The following is a 19,480-nucleotide window of genomic DNA, read 5'->3' as shown; positions in this document are numbered from 1 at the left end:
TTTGCTGTAACATTTTAATTGTTTCTGTCTCTTAGATCCAACTGCTTTGCTACCCAGGTTCTTTTGTTGGTGATGTTACTGGTGTGGTTTCTCTGGTCTCCTGGGCTTGGTGATTTAGTGGAGCTCTCTACTTGAGCTATTTGTGTTCTCTTGATGTAGTTGGATCTTGAATGTTTGTTTCTTATTCGTGGATGAAGTTTCATCACAGATTGGCAATGTGACTCACCCCCGGCTTAATTGTGCAAGTTGTTTTGGATAAGATCATGGTTCCAGCTCTTATGGAAAAGGTTGCCTGAAGTCTCACTGGTATATGCTCACTGTGGGTTCCCAGCGTCCATGGCCTGGGAGGAAGGAGTCTTGGGGCTGAGGCTCAGGTACTGTGACTTTGGCCAGTGTGGTGTGACTCTTGCTGGATTAGCATCATTCTTTTTCTCACTATGAGGGTGTTGTAACCAAGGGCATTGGGTAGCAGGTTTCTTGTAGTCTGTAGTTGAGGCAGTGGGACTCTGGCCAAAGTGATTTCCTTCTCTGAATCACAAGGGGTTCAGGATCCCACAGCTGGGGATGTGGGCATCTCAGAGACTGTGGCTGAAACAATGTGACTTTGTCCAGGGAGTCAAGTCCTCAGCAACTCACCAAGCTGTCCAGAGGTAGGTAGCCTGGAGGGGGATGTCATGGATCCTGCTGTGCTCCATTTGCTGGAGAGGCATATGCCTAGTGGCAGCTCACCAAGGGGCCCAGGATCTGTTTACAAGGGGTGTGTGATTGTGGGGCCCACACACTGGATCAGAACAATTGTGGTGTGCCACTGGCCCTGTGGAAGGAGAATTCCCATTTTCTGCTTCAGGGGATATGCACACTAGGTTGGATATACACGCCCAGGGGCTGCTTACAGGGACACCCAGGATCTGTCTTCTGGGGTAGTGGGTTCAGGGGGCCCGTGTGCTGGAGCAGCATGACTGTGAGGACTGGATGCCAGCAGCTGGGGTTGTGCCTTGCGGTGGCTCAAGGAAGCACCCAGGGGCCACCTGCTGGAGCAGTGGGCTCAGGGGCTTTGCACACTGGATCGGTGCAACTGCAGTGACCAGAGGTCGGCAGCCAAGGAGGGAGAAGTCTGAGTTTCTTCTGATGGAGCCTTGTGCCCTTGGTTGGATATGAGTGCACCTAGTGGCAGCTCACAGAGGCACCCAGGAGTTGCCTGCTGGGGCAGTGTTCTCAGGAGGCCTGTGTGCTGAAACCACGTGACCGCAGTGTCTGTGGGTAGGCAGCCCAGAAGGGGGTAGTCCAAATTTCTACTACTGGGGCCGTGCCCCCTTGTTTGTATGAGTGTGCCCAGCAGAAGCTCAAGGAAGCGCTCAGGAGCTGCCTATTGGGGCAGAGAGCTCATTTGGCCTGCTTGCTGGAAAGGCGTAACTGTGGTGTCAGGAGGTCCGCAGCCAGGGAAGGGGAAGTCCCAATTTTTGCTGCCTTGCATCCTTGGTTGGATTTGCACATGCCCAGCGGGGGCTCACAGGCACCTGAAAGCTGTCTGTCGGGGTGATGGTGCTCAGGAGGCCTGTTCACTGGAAAGGCATGACTGTGGTGAATGGAGATCAGCAGATGGGGAGGCGGAAGACCCAGTTTTTGCTGCTGAGGGCCTTGCACTTTGGTTGGATTCACGGGTACCCAGTGGTGGCTCACGGAGGCACCCAAAGGCCGTTTGCCTGGGTGCTCACTCAGAGTGGCCCTTGTGCTAAAGCTGCATGACCTCAGTGTCTGTGGGAAGGCAGCTAGGTAGGGGAAAGTCCAAATTTCTACTGCCAGGGCCTTGTGCCCTTGTTTAGATACAAGTGTGCCCAGCAGGGTTCACAGAGGCACCCAAAAGCATCCTGTGGGGCAGTGGGCTCAGGAGGCCTGCATGCTGAAAAGTCTCTACTTAGGTGTCCAGAAGTTGGTAGCCAGGGAGCAAGAAGTCGTACTTCTGCGAGGGCCATGCACCCTTGGAGATGGAAGTCCTAGGGTCTGCAGGTCTGTGGGTGGGGAAGCAGGATTTTGGCTGGAGTGGCTGCAGGGTCATGGGCAGTTTCCAAGGCCAGTCTGGGTGGTGGTGCTGATGAGTTCCTAGAACAGGCCGCTCTCCCCTTCAAGATGGTGTGGGCTCCATGCTCGAGCCTCACAGCCCAGGGAGTGCCCGCAGTGGTGGTAGGTATTCCCTGTACAGGAGATCCTGGTCTGCCAGCCTCTGATACTCCTGCCAGATTTAACTGTCCTTCCCTAATTCACACACACACCATACACATCCACACACTCCCTTTTCACCCTCTCATTCACTCAAACCCTCTTCCTCATCTCTGTCCTGCCAGATGTCATCTTCAGCTTAGAAAGTTCTCTTTTTGATAAAGTACTACTGTATGCCAATTTGCATTTGTGGTTTTTAGTGTTTTTACATGATTTTGCTAACCATTTTTATTTTCTCTTCTGTGAATTTTTTTATCCACATTATTTGTTCACTTACCATTGAGTGTTAGATTGTTTCAGTAAAGATTTGTATGAATTCAATTGTCACATATTTGGGAAATATTTTTCCATGATTCAGCAAAAAATAATTAAATCATTGAGTACTTATTATATGCAAGGCATAGGAAATGGAGATGATTTCATTTCCAATTTAACCGAAGCAAAAATGTATTTTATTGGATGTGCAAAGTCTCCACTTTCACAGGGACTCAATTCTGTATATATATACACACAGAATATACTGTATATATATACCCAAGCCATAGTAGTGGCTTGGGTATATATTTTTACAGTATATTCTCTCTCTGTGTGTGTGTGTACATAAATAAATATATATATATATATATAAAGTATATTCATTATATATCCTATATAATGAAAGGCTAATATGCAAATTGACCAAACAGCAGAACAACCTGCCACTATGAAACACACTGACCACCAGGGGTCAGACCCTTAACTCAGGAGCTGCCCCCTGGTGGTCAGTGCGCTCCCACAGGGGGGGCACCACTCAGCTAGAAGCTGGCTCACAGCTGGCAAGCAGAGCGGTGGTGGCGTGCTAAGGATGTCTGGGGAGCAGGCCTAAGCCTTCAGTTGGACATCCCCTGAGGGCTCCTGGACTGAGAGAGCATGCAGGCCGGACTGAGGGACCCCCCCCCCCGCCCCGCAACAAGTGAACAAATTTCGTGTGCTGGGCCTCTAGTATATATAAACATTGAAATGGTAAAAAATACTTTATTCAGGACTGTTGCAATAAATTTCAAGACTATCACCAAAAAATTAAAAACAAACAAACCAAAGACTATGGCAATATGAGAGAGATATTATGCTCAACTTCAAATACAGCAAAGGCAGATGAAAATTTGCAGTGAATGAGTAGAGTAGGGCATTCTGGAAGTGTGTTTTGTAATAATAATCTATATCTATGAAAATATAAGTTCCCCAAAACTTCAACTAAACAGGTAAAATGGGGAAAATTAAGTACTGAAACTGTCTTTGCTGAGCACATAACTCCTTCCTTGTTGCACTTAAATTAATCTAGTTGACACAAATTCAGAGAAATTTTAGAAATAAAATTTACATATTTATAAAAATAAAGCTAGTATGTGCTTATGTTCAGCAGAAGAAGTACTTTTAAAGATTTTTTTCAAGGGCAATGTGTTATTTTTAAATTATCTTTTGAAATGTCTGAATGTCAAATTTCCTCCCATTAGGTCACTTCTATCTGTGCATGTTATAGCAATAATCTTTAAAAGCCCAGTATTTTACCTTTGTTTTTGGTTTAAAGAAATACTTCTTGCTTTATTGATTCTATATCCATCCTTTTTTATGAATAATTTACTATATTTATAATAGGACTCTACATTTTGGGGCAATCTAGTAAGGTATCCTTTGGGTTTCAAATAAGTGAAACATATACCTCTGCCTTGTTGGGTCAGAAAATTGAGATGATAGTTATTTCAATGTATTTCCAGGAGAAAGACTTGATTTGCTAATTACATATGAAATCAACTCCTGCTATTTTTTAAGATAACAGAGCATACCTTGGAGATATTATGAGTTTGATTCCAGGCTACTTTTTTTGCTGGTGGAGGGCCTTGTCTTCAATTTGTAAAAAAAAAAAAAAAGAAAGAAAGAAAGATCTGTGAAGTACAATAAAGTGAAGTCTAATAAAATGAGATATGCCTGTATAGTTAATAAACAATTGCCTGTCTGTTCACATGGCTTTGTAAGATGATATCCCTATGAGCCCAGTGTTTCACTACCAGAAGTTCTTGGTGTCATTTGCAGATTTGAAGATTTCACAATTCTCTCTTTCCTTGAAACAATGCCTAAACACATGAAATTGCTACAATTCACAAGAATTCTTTATTTAAACAAGTATTCTTTCAATCTTGTTCCTTATTACTTTCTCTGAAGTAGATTTCTATCTAAGGAAAACTCTTTCCCAGTTCTCTAATGGTCTTGATTTTTTTAATATCCTTGGATTTGAAAACTAATCCAAAGCTTTATAAAGTTTATTAGGACCAGATTAGCATGTTTGTTGAAAAACATCTTCATTGCTATGAGACTCTGTGATAAGAGGCCCCTTGGGCAGATGCCATTTGGTGGGAGAAGCAGGGTAGGCAGAAGAAGCCCCTCATGTTTACTGAGGCATAATTTTGAGTGTGCTTAGCATGGTTTTGTATAACTAGGAAAGAAATAGAAGTTGTTGATAATATTTCTGAACAAAACTATTTTAATAGACTGAGAACTAAGGAGAGGTGTCTGGTATGGGGAAGGAGTGCAGGTTTGGGAAAATATAAAATTCTGGATCTGGATCCTGACTGCACTACTTGATAACCTTGTGAACCATAGCAAGTTTCCTTCTGAGACTACATTTTTTTTAAAATCTATGAAATGGGAACCATAATATCTTTAGCATGGGTTACTATCAAATGGCATGACATGTAAAACAGAGTGCCTGTCATTATTTTGACTAAGTGTTGTGAAGATTAGGTTTTAGTAATAAGTTCAGGACACAGAAGCTACAATCAAAGTGAAAAAAATTATGTTTTTACATTCAGAATACAAAAAGGAGGTCTGGTCACCACTGGATTTCCCTTACGAAAATATAAAATAACCTCAGTGTTGATGGCATTGCCTCTGGATGCGAACAAAGTTAAAAGTGCTAAGAAGTATGCAGCCATTGACATCTGGCTGCTGTGACATTATTCTGCATGCATATATTTTCTCAAGTGATTTTTGTCTTGTTTCTGGTTAGACAGTATTTTTCATCAGTTACATGGCTTTGCTCTCTTAAAGGAATATGAAACTCTAGCTATAGACAAGGATTTAGCTTGAAGATATTGCAACAGAGGCTGAAGCAGAACCTGATAGCAATATCTCTGCAAGTGGACAATAATAAAAAGAGCTAATATTACTGAGTTCTTATTTTACTTGTTGGGAAATAGGCTTGGCTGTGGGTTACAGAGACACATTATCGTAAGGCTTAAACAAGAAAGAAATACTTTGCTCTCTAATTGAAAAGTCTTGGTTGGTCGGCAGTTTTGTGATATTGTTATGGTGGCTCCATTTTAGCATGGTTCTGGGCACCTTTTCTTTAGTTGCTCCATCATCTGGAGAGTCTATGGCTTACCTCTATGTTTTTTCATCTCAGCCTCTGGAAAGGATGAAGGATTCAAGGGAAAGGAAGGCCTTTTCCATTAGGGACATGACCCAGCAGTTCTCAACCTGTGGCTCACGACCTTTTTGGCAGTCGAACGACCCTTTCACAGGGGTAGCCTAAGACCATCCTGCATATCAGATATTTACATTACGATTCATAACAGTAGCAACATTACAGTTATGAAGTAGCAACGAAAATAATTTTATGGTTGGGTCACAACATAAGGAACTGTATTTAAAGGGCCAGAAGGTTGAGAATCACTGACTTAGAGGCTGCCTAAATCATTTCTGATCACATCACATTAGCCAACATTTAGTCTCATGGCAAAATCTAAGGCACACTGGAAAATACTGAGTGGTGATGAACCTGGCTAGACATTCCACTAACAGAGAAGGGGAGAACAGATATCGGGAGACACATACCAGAATTGTCTAGTCCACAAATACTATGTATCAAGCTGTGCTTAACATTTTACTTAATGTTCACAAGTCTATGAGGTTGTAGCTATTATGACTTTCTTTACAGAGGGAATATTTTGAGTAAGAGGGGTTAGGTCTCCTTAAGTTAAGTAATTTTCTAAAAGTCTCTAAGTAAATATGTGGTAAGGCCAGGATTTTAACCCAGATCCTTTGACTTTAGAACCTTATGCTCTGAGCCACTAGTATATAGTCCTCACTTTTTTCATTTTCTTCTTAAGACTTGATGTCTTTTTCTAGATGAGCTTGAGGGTTGTTTAAAGACTTCAAGGAATCAAAAATACTTTTCTGTGGCTTCCTCTTCCAGGCAACAAATTGCTTCCATTCTAAAATTCCTATCTTATTTGGTGCAAAATAATGTTAAGTACAACTGGGACTAGATATGGTAATGAGAGAAAAATAATGACGCAAATGTATGGGAATTTTAAGGAAAACAATTCCTGATTTGAAAGGAATGTGTCTATGCAAAGATAAAGCAAGTAATCTTTGTAATGCATTGAACATTTTTGATAATGGAATAGAAAAAAACAAATTTAGTATATCACCAGAATATAGAAATGAAGAGATTCTATCATTCAACTACAGTTGAGATAGTTCATCTTTTCAATATTTAAGATTTCAATTAAATATAAGTAACAAATTCACATGTTAATATAAATGTATCTGTGCAGCAACAAGGAAATGTAAAGAATAAACTGATACTTTAAAATACAAGAGCATCCTGAGCTTATCTTTAATGAAGAATTGATATTAACTGAAATTAAATGTCTTCAATAGTTTTGTTTTTTTTCTTTATAGTTTTCATCAGTTTTTAACCATTGTCATTAGGCCATATTTATTTGTACTACTCTTTTCCATCCATCTCCCATACTCTTTACTTCTCTTTAGGCAATAAAAATAGGGGAATTTTATATTTTTCAGAATCAAAATAGTTTTGCTTACTGAACAAAGGTGTAGAAATGAGATTAAGGAAGTTGAAAAAAGCTTTGAAAATTCTTATCAAGTAATTGAGACCATCCTGTAGTTTCATCAGGCTTGCATTACTTTTTCAAAGTGGAATTTCAGTTTAAGCCAATTTGATTTTGAATTTATTCCTACTAATCTAACATTGTACATTTTTTATCTTCTCATTTTTTAGTATACTTTTATTGATTTCAGAGAGAAAAGGAGAGGGAAAGAGAGATAGAAACATCAATGATGAGAGAGAATCGTTGATCGGCTGCCTCCTGCATGCCCTCCACTGGGGATCAAGCTCGCAACCTGGGCATGTGCTCTTGACTGAAATCGAACCTGGGACCCTTCAGTCTGCAGGCTGACGCACTGTCCACTGAGCCAAACCAGTTAGGGCTTCTCATTATTTTTTTAAAAATATATATTTTTGTTGATTCCAGAGAAGAAGGGAGAGGGAAAGAGAGATAGAAACATCAATGATGAACGAGAATCATTGACCCACTGCCTTCTCCATGCCCCACACTGGGGATTGAGTCCACAACCCCAGCATGTGTCCTGACCAGGAATCAAACCATGACCTCCTGGTTCATAGGTCGAAGCTCAACCACTAAACCACACCAGCTGGGCTCATTCTCTTTTTAATAATGATGGTGTTATTTTGTAAAAGTCTTCTATAATTTGCAAAGCACACTACCATACTTTATTGCCTCTGGCCCTCACAAACACTCTCAGATGAAGATTGGAAGGGAATTATCTTCATTTTGAAATTGAAGTAGCTGAGACCCAGAGAGGTTAAGTGGAATGCCCAGTGATACCCAATAATCAGCATGCCTGAGTTTCCTTCTCCCAGTCCCTCTCTTTCTCCTCTTGTTACTTTTTAGCTTTTACTTAAGCTTTCTCTTATTCATTTAATTAAATGTTATCTATTATGTTCCAGCCACTGCTTATGTGCTGAACAAAACAGATATAGTCTTGCCCTCATAGAGGAGTTAGTGAGACAATTAAACCAGTTAAAAACAGCCAAATAAAGATATAATTTAAAAATTATGGTATGTGCTGTGAAGAAAAAGAACACATTTCTATGAGCGAGAATAAGATGGGAATCTGCTATAAATTTGGCTGTCAGAAAAAGCATCACTGGGGAAGCAACAGTAAAGCTGAAGTTAAAAGGATATATGTGAGCCAACCAGATGAAGGACTACACTATATGTTTATCGGGATAGGCTAAATTATGCTCCAATAACAGCCCCAAATTCTTAGTGGCTTAAAACAATGAAAGTTTTCTCATCCTATACATCCAAAACAGGATGGCTGGAGACTATAGTTCATGGCATCCTCAAACCAGGACCCAGATTTACAGAGCAGACACTATTTGGGACATTGCCACTTTCCAAGCCAAGAGGAGGGTTTATGGAAAACCAAGCATTCACTTTTTGCAGTTTTTAACTGGAAGGAATCCCATGCCACATTTTGTGGATCAATGCCAGTCACAATACCACATCTAATGTCAAGAGGGTAGGGATGTGCAGTCCAACTTGTTCCACATTCTTAGCCTTCCTTGCAGCTAGTGGTGGTGATGTGACACTGTCTGGTCAAGGAAACCTAAGGGGAAATCTGATGGGAGAACTTTTGAGTTAATTTTTTCTTTTCTGTTAAGAGACAGGTTCATGTTATACACCTTCCTCCTTATTCCTGCCTTTAAAGTGGATGCTATGCTGGAGCTGTTTGGGCATTTTGCTTAAGAATGATAAATCACACGTTGGAGATAAGAGACTATCAGGATAATAGTACTGCTGTCTAAAATTGCTAGCTTTTTTCTACCCATTTTGATCACTTTGTTTCTTTATTGTTGTTGCATGAATTGTTATAGATTTTGAAAGGGCAATGTTTTACTAGTATTTCTCCTGTGCCCTGAAGTGCTTCTCTAAATAATATAGTTGTGGTCTTAAATGAGAATGCATTCTTTTCTTTAAAGCTTGTAGCTTTTATAAGTTTTCAAAAGTAAATCATATGGATTTACTTTTCTTACACTTAAATTCATGAGCAGTTGCTCATGGGGAAAAAAGACATAAAGGTACTTTCTAAGCTCTAAATTAGGGATTAAGAAAGCATCTACTGTAAGTTGTCATTTGTGTTTAGATAGGAGAAGAATGTTCTGTATAGCTGCCTGTTGCAGCATATGAATCATCTTGCATTATTTGTCCTTTACTTGAATGATATGGAGGATAATTGGAATCCTTAGTAGATATCCTGCTTGACTTATTTTCCTCTCTGAATATCAGAATGCCTAGTACATAATAGGCACCTAATAAATGTTCATTGGATAAATGAGACAATCAAAGGTTTTGGAACTCTTACTCTTCACTTTTATAATTCCCCATTTATGAATCTCTCATTAGGCTAGGGATTAAAATACCTGGTTTCTGGTTTAATATATATTGCTTATAATCTTTAACATGAGCCTCATAATACATTACAAGTTAGTTTGAAGGCCCCAAAGAAATAATAAATATTCTTAAACATTTAAGTACCTTATAATTTAGCACAGAACTGGGTCCTGAGCAGTATATACAAGAAACTGAAGTAATTATTCCTGCCTTTGGGGAGATGCTAGTATTGTTGGGTATAATGAAGCACAGTTCCACAAATGTAAAAGGAAAAATATGAGATGTGTGAGATGAATCTGGGAGTATTTTCTTCTAGAACATACAAATGTTATGGTGAAGAGGGGATTAGATATGGATAACATAAAGGAATGATATTTCTGTGAAGCATTTAAGTGGAATGAATCTGTCATCTGTTTTCCAAATTTAGCAATACATAGAATAAATAAGGAAACTTTTAAAAATACCATTGCCCTAACCCAGTGGTTCTCAACCTTCCTAATGCCACGACCCTTTAATGAAGTTCCTCATGTTGTGGTGACCCCAAATTTTATTGTTACAAATTGAACATAATTAAAGCATAGTGATTAATCACAAAAACAATATGTAATTATATATGTGTTTTCCGATGGCCTTAGGCAACCCCTGTGAATGGGTCATTCGACCCCCAAAGGGGTTGCGACCCACAGGTTGAGAACCGCTGCCCTAATCGGTTTGGCTCATTGGGTAGAGCGTCGGCCTGCAGACTGAAAGGTCCCAGGTTCGATTCTGGTCAGGGGCACGTTCCTTGGTTGTGGGCACATCCCCAGTAGGAGGTGTGCAGGAGGCAGCTGATTGATGTTTCTCTCTCTTCAATGTTTCTATCTCTCTATCCCTCTCCCTTCCTCTCTGTAAAAAAATCAATAAAATATATGTTAAAAAATAAAAATAAAAATATCATTGCATAGACCACATCATAAACCAATTATATGATAGTCGGGGGGTGAGGCTCAGGAATCAGTATAATTTTTTAAAATCTTCCCAGGTGATTCCAGTGCATAGCCAAATTCGATAACAAATGCTCTAAAGTTGTGCTTCTGAAACTTTAATCACTTGGAGATTTTGTGAAATGCAGAATCTGATCCAGTAGGTATGAGGTGGGGCCTGAGATTCTCCATTCCTAACAAACTCCCAGATGATGCTGACACTCCCAGAACAAGGACCACACGTTGACACGTTGAATAGTTATCTTATAAATTGTATATAAGTATACATGTCAGGTAATAAGAAAAAATGGACATGAAAATACCATTTATTTAGTACCTATATGCCAGGAACTGTGCTGGTAACTTTATATATTATACTATTTAATCTTTTTTGTTGTTGTTAATGCCCACCCAAGAATATTTTTTCCATTGATTTTTTTAGAGAGAATAGAAAGAAGGGATAGGAGAGAAACATCGATGTGAAAGAGACACATCAATTGGCTGACTCTTACTCATGCCCCAACCAGGGCTGGGGGGCCGAACCTGCAACCTAGGTATGTGCCCTTGACTGGGAATCGAACCTGCAGTCCTTGGGTCCCTAGGCTGCTACTCTAACCATTTAGCCATGCAAGCCAAGGTTATGTCATTTAATCTTTTTTTAAATTTCTTTATTGATTAAGGTATTACATATGTGTCTTTATCCTCCCATTACCCCCTGACCCCTCCATTTATGCCCTCACCCCCCTATATGTCATTTAACCTTAAAAACAGAAAATAATAGCCTGACCAGTGTTGCTCAATGGTTGAATGTTGACCTATGAAGCAGTAGGTCACAGTTTGATTCCCAGTCAGGGCACGTGCCTGGGTTGTAGGCTTGATATCCAGCAGGAGGCAGTCAATCAAAGATTCTCCCTCATCATTGATCTTTCTATCTCTCTATCCCTCTCCCTTCATGTCTCTGAAATCAATAAAAGTATATTTTAAAACTATTTTATAAAACAGAAAATAATATAATAAGAATAAGAATGTTATTGCCCCCATTTTACAAATGAAGCTCCACAGGTTGAGTGGGTAAATAGTTTTCTAAGGTTGGACAGCTAATTCATGATGCAACTTGAATTCACACTCTGACAGAAAAGCCCATAGGTTAAGGGACATTTTTGGATACCCTCATATGATAAGAAGAAGCATTTAGATCTGAAATAGCAGGTAATGTCTTTATAGCAATCTCTTCATTGGATCACCTAAGGAAAGTTCCCATGTTGCCAAGCTTGATTTCACGCTCTTCCTCCATGTAGTATATCTAAGCAAGTAAAGAACATGATATTATGCATGTCTCTAGGCTAGGGTTGTGCTTCAATATTATGGTATCAAAGATCTTAGAGAAGTTAGAGTAGAATGTGAATAAATACTAATTTCAAAGTAGTAGTGCTCAAGAAGGATGTCAAAATTCAAAAGTAAAACACAAACATGTTTTTCAACTATTGATGTCAAAAAATTGTTGACTCTAGAGCAGCGGTTCTCAACCTGTGGGTCATGACCCCTTTGGGGGTCGAATGACCCTATCACAGGGGTCACCTAAGACCATCGGAAAACACATATATAATTACATATTGTTTTTGTGATTAATCACTATGCTTTAGTTATGTTCAATTTGTAACAATGAAATTGGGGGTCACCACACATGAACATTAGGAAGGTTGAAAACCACTGCTCTAGAGGAAGAAATTGTGTTTTCTGAAATTATTTGGCTCTGACTCCTTGGTTCTTTTAAATGTTATTCCAAATGAAAATAATCCTTAAATATAGCGTAGCTACTCTCTTTGTTTTTTAAAGTTATTTTCCCCTTCTCCTTCCAGGAAGCTGAAAAATGAACTCTTAGAAGCAAAACATAGAAGTGGGAAGATTCAACAAGAGACCAGCAGAGTCTGTGTTTACTGTCAGAGAAACCTGGGCTTAATATTTGACCGGGGAAACCCATGCCAGGCCTGCTCACTGAGGGTGTGCAGTGAGTGTCGGGTCTCAGACCTTGATGGCAGCTGGAAGTGCACAGTCTGTGCCAAAGTCGCGTGAGTTTCTTGATTTTGCTTGGAAAACCAGATTTGAAGACTGAAGGGATTGGAGTGAGAAAAGCAAGAAAGAAAAAGAGTATTTAAAATTTTTGGATAGAATGTGGAATTATAAGTATAGCCCAATCATGGGTTCAGCAAGGCTTTGGCAGGAGAGAGAGAGAGAGAGAGAGAGAGAGAGAGAGAGAGAGAGAGAGAGAGAGAGAGAGAGAGAGAGAGAGAGAAGAATACAGATACAGAGTCAGAGAGAACAGTATTTTTATTTTTTTAACACTATAACATATAGTAAAATTAGAAGCCTGACAGAATGATGTCTCTTCCTGCATTTGAAAGCCACACAGGATTTTTCTTCTATTAGAGCCCCACTTGGCTCTATGTGGCTTCTCAGAAGACACGGACAGTTACCCTGAGACATTTAGGGTAACTGTCAAGATAAATATGAAATTTCCAGGCTGCTGTCTCCACATCAGCTGAGATACAAAACTAGAGTAGCTGCTGAATTTTTGCCAACCTAGTTCTTGAGAAAGGGTGAAGGGAGAGAACCTTCCCATTCACCTCTGGGTCTAGCCTATTGGAGTAAAATGGTCAAAGGATTCTCTAAGCCAACCTGGGTACAAGTCAAGAATCATTGTTTTCTAAGATTAATTAAACTGGAGTCTAAGCCTGATTGGTCACTACTAATCCTGGATGCTACTAACTCCATCCTTTTGAAAAGTCTCTCCCTGGACCAACCAATATATCTTCTCCCCCCAAAGTCACTTCATCTCTACTCTGGGAGGTGCCTAATAATCTTATCTCAAGGCAACTCCATGCTGATCTGTTTCCTGTGGTTGAGGTGTGGGAGGGTGCTGAAATCACTTCAGGTTTGTTTGGTTTGGTTTAGTTTAGTTAAGTTTATCTTTTCCCCTCACTAACACATTTTCTTATAGGTGTTAAGAGGTTAATTTTAGGAGGAAAGTGAATAGTTTAGTAGTAAGAGTGAGTGACCTTCTATTTTCAGCCACTCTGAATAAAGGCTAGTGTGTCCCATTGAGGATCCCTATATTCCTCACCCGAGGATATTTTTCCATTGATTTTCAGAGAGTGGAAGAGAGAGGAAAGACAGAGAGAAATATTGATGTGAGAGAAACATTTGTGAACTGTTTTGCTTTTTTTCTAACACATATTTTTAATGCCACATTGCATATTTGTTTTAAAATTATTGAATTCTGCCATGTTCTTTCTTTCCTTTTCTTTTTTAGATTTAATTTATTCCTCATTATCATTTTTTTTATACAGATGCTTAAATACTTAGTTTTTCAGCCTTTGTTCTTTTCTAAAATATGCATTTAAGGATTGAATTATCTTACTTTCACTGTTTAGTTGCACTTCACACATTTTAATATTAATTTTTATGATATAGATTGAATTCTAGTTTCTAATTTCTATTGTGATTTTTTTTTCTTTGATCATGAGTTACTTATAATTATCTTCCTTAATATCAGATTTCATGGGGAATTTATGTATTTTTTTCTTAAGCTTTTAAAAAAATATATTTTCATTTATTTCAGAGAGGAAGTGAGAGGGACAGAGAGATAGAAACATCAATAATGAGAGAGAATCATTGATTGGCTACATTCTGCAGGCTCCACATGGGGGATTGAGCCCACAACCCAGGCATATGCCCTGAGGGGGAATTGAAGTGACCTCCTGGTTCATAGGTCGACGCTCAATCACTGAGCCATGCCAGCTGGGTGGTATCTGTTTTTTATATTGAATTCTAACTTAAATCTAGGGTAGTAAGAGAACATACTTTTATGAGGTTAGTCTTTGAAATTCTGCCCAGCAATTGGTTGATTTTGTTAAATGTTTCTTAGATCTTTGAAAATAATGCATTCTGCAGTTATTCATTTGAATGTCATTAATAACTCTATTAAATGCTTGTTAACCATATTGTCAAAATCTTCTATATCCTTACTAATATTTTTTTTTACATACTAGAGACCTAGTGCATGAAACTTGTGCATGGGTAGGGTCCTTAGGCCTGGCCGGCAATCAGAATCAGCCAGGGCCTTCCTTTCCCTGGCTGCCAGCTGCTGTCTGGGCCTTCCTTCGTTCCAAGCTTCCCCCTAGTGGTCAGTGCATGTCATACTGAGTGGTTGAACTCCCAGTCGGTTGAACTCCCAAGGGAACAATTTACATATTAGCCTTTTATTTTTTAATATATTTTTTTATTGCTTAAAGTATTACAAAGAGTATTACATATGTCTAGTTCTATCCACGCTGTTGCAAATGGTAAGAGGTCCTTCTTTTTTACAGCAGCATAGTATTCCATCGTGTAGATGTACCACAGTTTTCTAATCTATTCATCTACAGATGGGCACTTAGGCTGTTTCCAAATCTTAGCTATGGTGAATTCTGCTGCTATGAATATAGGGGTGCATATATCCTTTCTGATTGGTGTTTCTGGTTTCTTGGGATATATTCCTAGAAGTGGGATCACAGGGTCAAATGGGAGTTCCATTTGTAGTTTTTTGAGGAAACTCCATACTGTCTTCCATAGTGGCTGCACCAGTTTGCATTCCCACCAGCAGTGAACAAGGGTTCCTTTTTCTCCGCATCCTCACCAGCATTTGTCTTTTGATTTGTTGATGATAGCCATTCTGACAGGTGTGAGATGGTACCTCATTGTCATTTTGATTTGCATCTCTCCCATGATTAGTGACTTTCAGCATGTTTTCATATGTCTCTCAGCCTCATCCCTGTCGTGTTCCTGTTCTTAAGGGAAATGGTTTTAGTTTTTGCCCATTGAGTATGATGTTGGATGTAGGTTTGTCATATAAGGCTTTTATTATGTTGAAGTATGATCCCTCTATTCCCACTTTGCTGAGCATTTTTATCAGAAAAGGGTGTTGGACTTTGTCAAATGCCTTTTCTGCATCAATCGATATGATTATGTGATTTTTGTCTCTCAATTTGTATATGTGATGTATCACATTTATTGATTTGTGGATATTGTACCAGCCTTGCATTCCTGGAATAAATCCCACTTGGTCATGGTGTATGATCTTTCTAATGTAATGCTGCATCCAGTTTGCTAGAATTTTGTTGACGATTTTAGCATCTATATTCATCAGGGATATTGGCCTGTAATTCTCTTTCTTTGTGGTGTCTTTATCTGGTTTTGGGATTAGGGTAATGCTGGCTTCATACAAAGAGCTTGGGAGTGTGCCTTCCTCTTAAATTTTTTGGAATAGTCTGAGAAGGATTGGCTTTAGTTCTTCTTTGAATGTTCGGTAAAACTCACCTGTGAAGCTATCTGGTCCAGGGTTTTTGTTTGCTGGAAGCTTTTTGATTACTGTTTCAATTTCATCAGTAATTATTGGCCTATTCAGGTTTTATGACTCTTCCTGATTGAGTTTTGGAAGCTTGTATTTTTCTAGTAATGTGTCCATTTCATCGAGGTTGTCCAGTTTGTTGGGGTAGAGTTGTTCGTAGTATTTTTTGACAATCCTTTGTATATCAGTAGGATCAGTTGTTACTTCACCTCTTTCATTTCTGATTTTGTTTGAGTTCTCTCTCTTTGTTTCTTGGTGAGCCTTGCTAGAGGTTCATCAATCCTGTTAATCCTTTCAAAGAACCAGCTCTTGGTTTCATTGATCTTTTGTATTGTTCTTTTTGGTCTCTATGTTGTTTATTTCTGCTCTGATCTTTATTATTTCCTTCCTTCTGGATACTGTGAGCTTTTCTTGTTGCTCTCTTTCTAACTCTTTGAGTTGTAGGGTTAGATCATTTATTGCCAGTTTTTTTTGTTTGTTTTTTGAGGTAGGCCTGTAGCGATGAACTTCCCTCTCAGGACTGCTTTCATTGTGTCCCATAGATTTTGGATTGTAGTATTTTCATTGTCACTTGTTTCCAGGATGCTATTTATTTCTTCTTTGATCTCTCTGGTAACCAAGTCATTGCTTAATAGCATGTTATTTAGCCTCCAAGTGTTTGATTTTTTTCAATGTTTTTATTGTTGTTGATTTCTAATTTTATGCCATTGTGATAAGAGAAGATGCTTGTTATGATTTCTATTCTCTTGAATTTGAAGACACTTTGCCTGTGTCCTAATATATGGTCTCTCTTTGAAAATGTCCCATGTGCACTGGAGAAGAATGTATATTCAGTAGCTTTGGGGTGGAATATTCTGAAGTTGTCAATTAAGTCCATCTGATCTAGTGAGTCATTTAGGATTGCTGTTTGCTGATTTTTTGTTTAGAGGATTTATCCAGTGGTGTCAGTGGGGTATTGAAGTCACCTACTATGACTGTATTGCTATTGATCTCTCCCTTGATATCTTCCAGAAGTTGTTTTATGTATTTGGGTACTCCTGTATTGGGTGCATATATGTTTACCAGAGTTATATCTTGTTGAATTGCTGAATTGCTCCCTTTAATATTATGTAGTGGCCTTCCTTATCTCTTGTTATGGCCTTTACTTTGAGGTCTATTTTGTCATATATAAGTATCGCAACCCCAGCTTTTTTCTCATTTCCATTTGCCTGAAAAATTTTTTTCCATCCATTCACTCTCAGTTTGTGTGAATCCTTTGTTCTGAGGTGGGTCTCTTGCAGACAGCAAATATATGGGTCATGTTTTCTTATCCATTCAGCTACACTGTATCTTTTGATTGCAGCATTTAAACTATTTACATTTAATGTTATTATTGAAAAGTACTTGTTTGTGGTCATATTTATTCTTAATGTTTGTGTTTCTTCTTGTCTTCCTGTTTCTTCTTTTTACAGCAGTCCCTTTAGCATTTCTTGCATTGCTGGTTTGGTGGTAATAAACTCTCTTAGCCCTTTTTTGTCTGTGAAGCTCCTGATTCCACCTTCAATTTTTAATGATAGCCTTGCTGGGTATAGTATTTTTGGATTCATTCCCTTTCTTTGCATCACTTTGTATATTTCATTCCATTCCCTTCTTGCCTGGTGTGTTTCTGTTGAGAAGCCAGCTGATATTCTAATAGAAGATCCCTTGTAGGTAACTTTCTGTCTCTCTCTGGCAGCCTTTAAGATTTTTTTTTTTTTTTTTTTTTTTTGCCTTTAAGATTCTTATTTTGTCGTTGGTGTTTTCCAGTTTAATGATGATGTGTCTGGGTGTTGGTCTTTTGGGGTTCATCTTGTTTGGCACTCTATGTGCTTCTTGGACTTGTGTAGTTTTTTCTTGCCAGTATCAGGGAAGTTTTCTGTCACTATTTCTTCAAACAGGTTTTCTATTCCTTGCTTCTCCTCCTCTCCTTCTGGTACCCCTATTAAGCGAATGTTGTTTAGTTTTGCATTGTCCCAAAGCTCCCTTAGGTTCTCCTCTTGCTTTTTAAGTTTTTTTTCCAGTTGCTCCTATGTTTGTATGTTTTTTCCTACCTTGTCTTCTAATTCGCTGATGTGGTCCTCAGCCTCTTCTAGTTTGCTGTTTAAGTCTTCCATTGTGTTCCTTAATTGTAGCTATGTCGTTCTTCATTTCCTCTTGGTTCCTTTTCATGTTGGTGACATTCTCATTCAGCTCATTATAATTCTCATTGAGTTGTGTGTATTTGTCATCCAGCTGTTTGAGCATCCTTATAACCATTACTCTGAATTCTTTCTCTGATAAGTTAGTAGCCTCTTTTTCATTTAACACCCTTTCTGGTAATTTCTCTTTTTCTTTCCTTTGTGGATTGCTTTTTTGTCTTCCCATGTTTTGTTGTAATGTTTTAATTGTAGCCCCGATTGCTTTGCTTCCCAGTTTCTTTAGGGTATGGTGCTACTGGTGTGACCTCTCAGATCTCCTGGATTTGGTAGTCTAGTGTAGCTCCCTACTTGAGCTATTTGGGTTCTCTTGATGTAGGCCTGTGAGCTGGAAAGGCACAACTGAGGTGACTAGAAGTCAGCCAAAGTGGAGGGGGTGTTCCCATTTTTGCTGTCTTATGTTCTTGTTTGAAATCACACATGCTCTGCAGGGACCCACAGTGGCACCCAGGAACTATCTATTGGGGTGGTGGGGCTCAGGAAGCCTGCGTTCTGGCAAAGGGTGACTGTGGTGTCCACAGTTCTGTAGTTGTGGGGTGGGCAGACTCAGCTTTTGCTGCTGCTTCTGTGGTTGGATAAACGCTATCCCAGGGGCAGCTAACCCAGCACCTGTGGTGTATTTGCCAGTAGGGTGTACTGGCACACTCTGAAGGGCCCTGGCATTAAAGCCACTGGATTGCTGTGTTTGTGGGCAGGTATCCTAGAAGAGGGAATTCAGCATTTCTACAGCCCAGCAGTGCGCCACTGTTTGTTTAAGTGTATGACCAGCAGGGCTCGCAGCAGGGCCCCAGGGCTGCCTGTGGAGCGGTGGTCTTGGGAGACCTGCACGCTGGAAAAGCATGCAACTGTAGTGTCCAGAGGTCTGCCATTGTGGGGTGGGGAAACTCAGCTCTTGCTGATGCACCTGTGGTGGATAGGCGCGCGTTCCCAGTGGTGGTACACAGAAGCACCTGCATTAGTTTGCTAGTGCAGGTGCACTGAAGCACTCTGAAGGGCCCTGGCATGCTTAATCCAGGTGTCTTTGGGCCGGTATTCACTATGGATGAATTCAGAATTTCTACTGCCCAGGGGAGTGTGTCCCTATTAGTCCAAGATCATACCCAGCAGAGACTCACTGTGGATTCCCAAAGTGCCCTGTGGATAGATGGGCTCAGTGGCAGTGATCAGCTGTGGCAGTGCAGTTCACTGGCACTGAGCTCTGAGGCACTCTGAGGAGCCCTGGTGCTGAGGGGCCCTGATGATGAAATTGTGCAGCTGGGTATGTGTGGACAGTTATTCAGGCAGAAGGAATTCAGAATTTCTACTGGGAGGCAGTGCGCCTGTGTCCGTAAAAAAATCACACCCAGCTGAGGCTCACAGTGACTTCTAAGAAAAGTCTATGGAGTGGTGTGCCTTTGAGACCTGTGTGCTAGAGATGCTGCAGACACGCGAATGCAGCAA

The 19,480-nt window shown here is 39.8% G+C and overlaps 1 protein-coding gene across 1 annotated transcript in view; it reads left to right on the top strand.

The window, feature by feature from the left end:
- The window catches only part of SYTL5 (synaptotagmin like 5), a 209,135-nt gene that overhangs the window by 11,846 nt on the left and 177,809 nt on the right, over nucleotides 1-19,480 (top strand). The window contains exon 2 of the mRNA XM_036306003.1: nucleotides 12,301-12,510. Coding sequence (XP_036161896.1) covers nucleotides 12,301-12,510 — 210 coding nt within the window. The remainder of the gene's footprint in view (nucleotides 1-12,300; nucleotides 12,511-19,480) is intronic.

Source organism: Myotis myotis, unplaced genomic scaffold (genome assembly GCF_014108235.1).
Source record: "Myotis myotis isolate mMyoMyo1 unplaced genomic scaffold, mMyoMyo1.p scaffold_m19_p_4, whole genome shotgun sequence".
In the NCBI taxonomy this organism is placed as follows: Eukaryota; Metazoa; Chordata; class Mammalia; order Chiroptera; family Vespertilionidae; genus Myotis; species Myotis myotis.
This window is presented reverse-complemented; position numbering and strand designations above follow the sequence as displayed.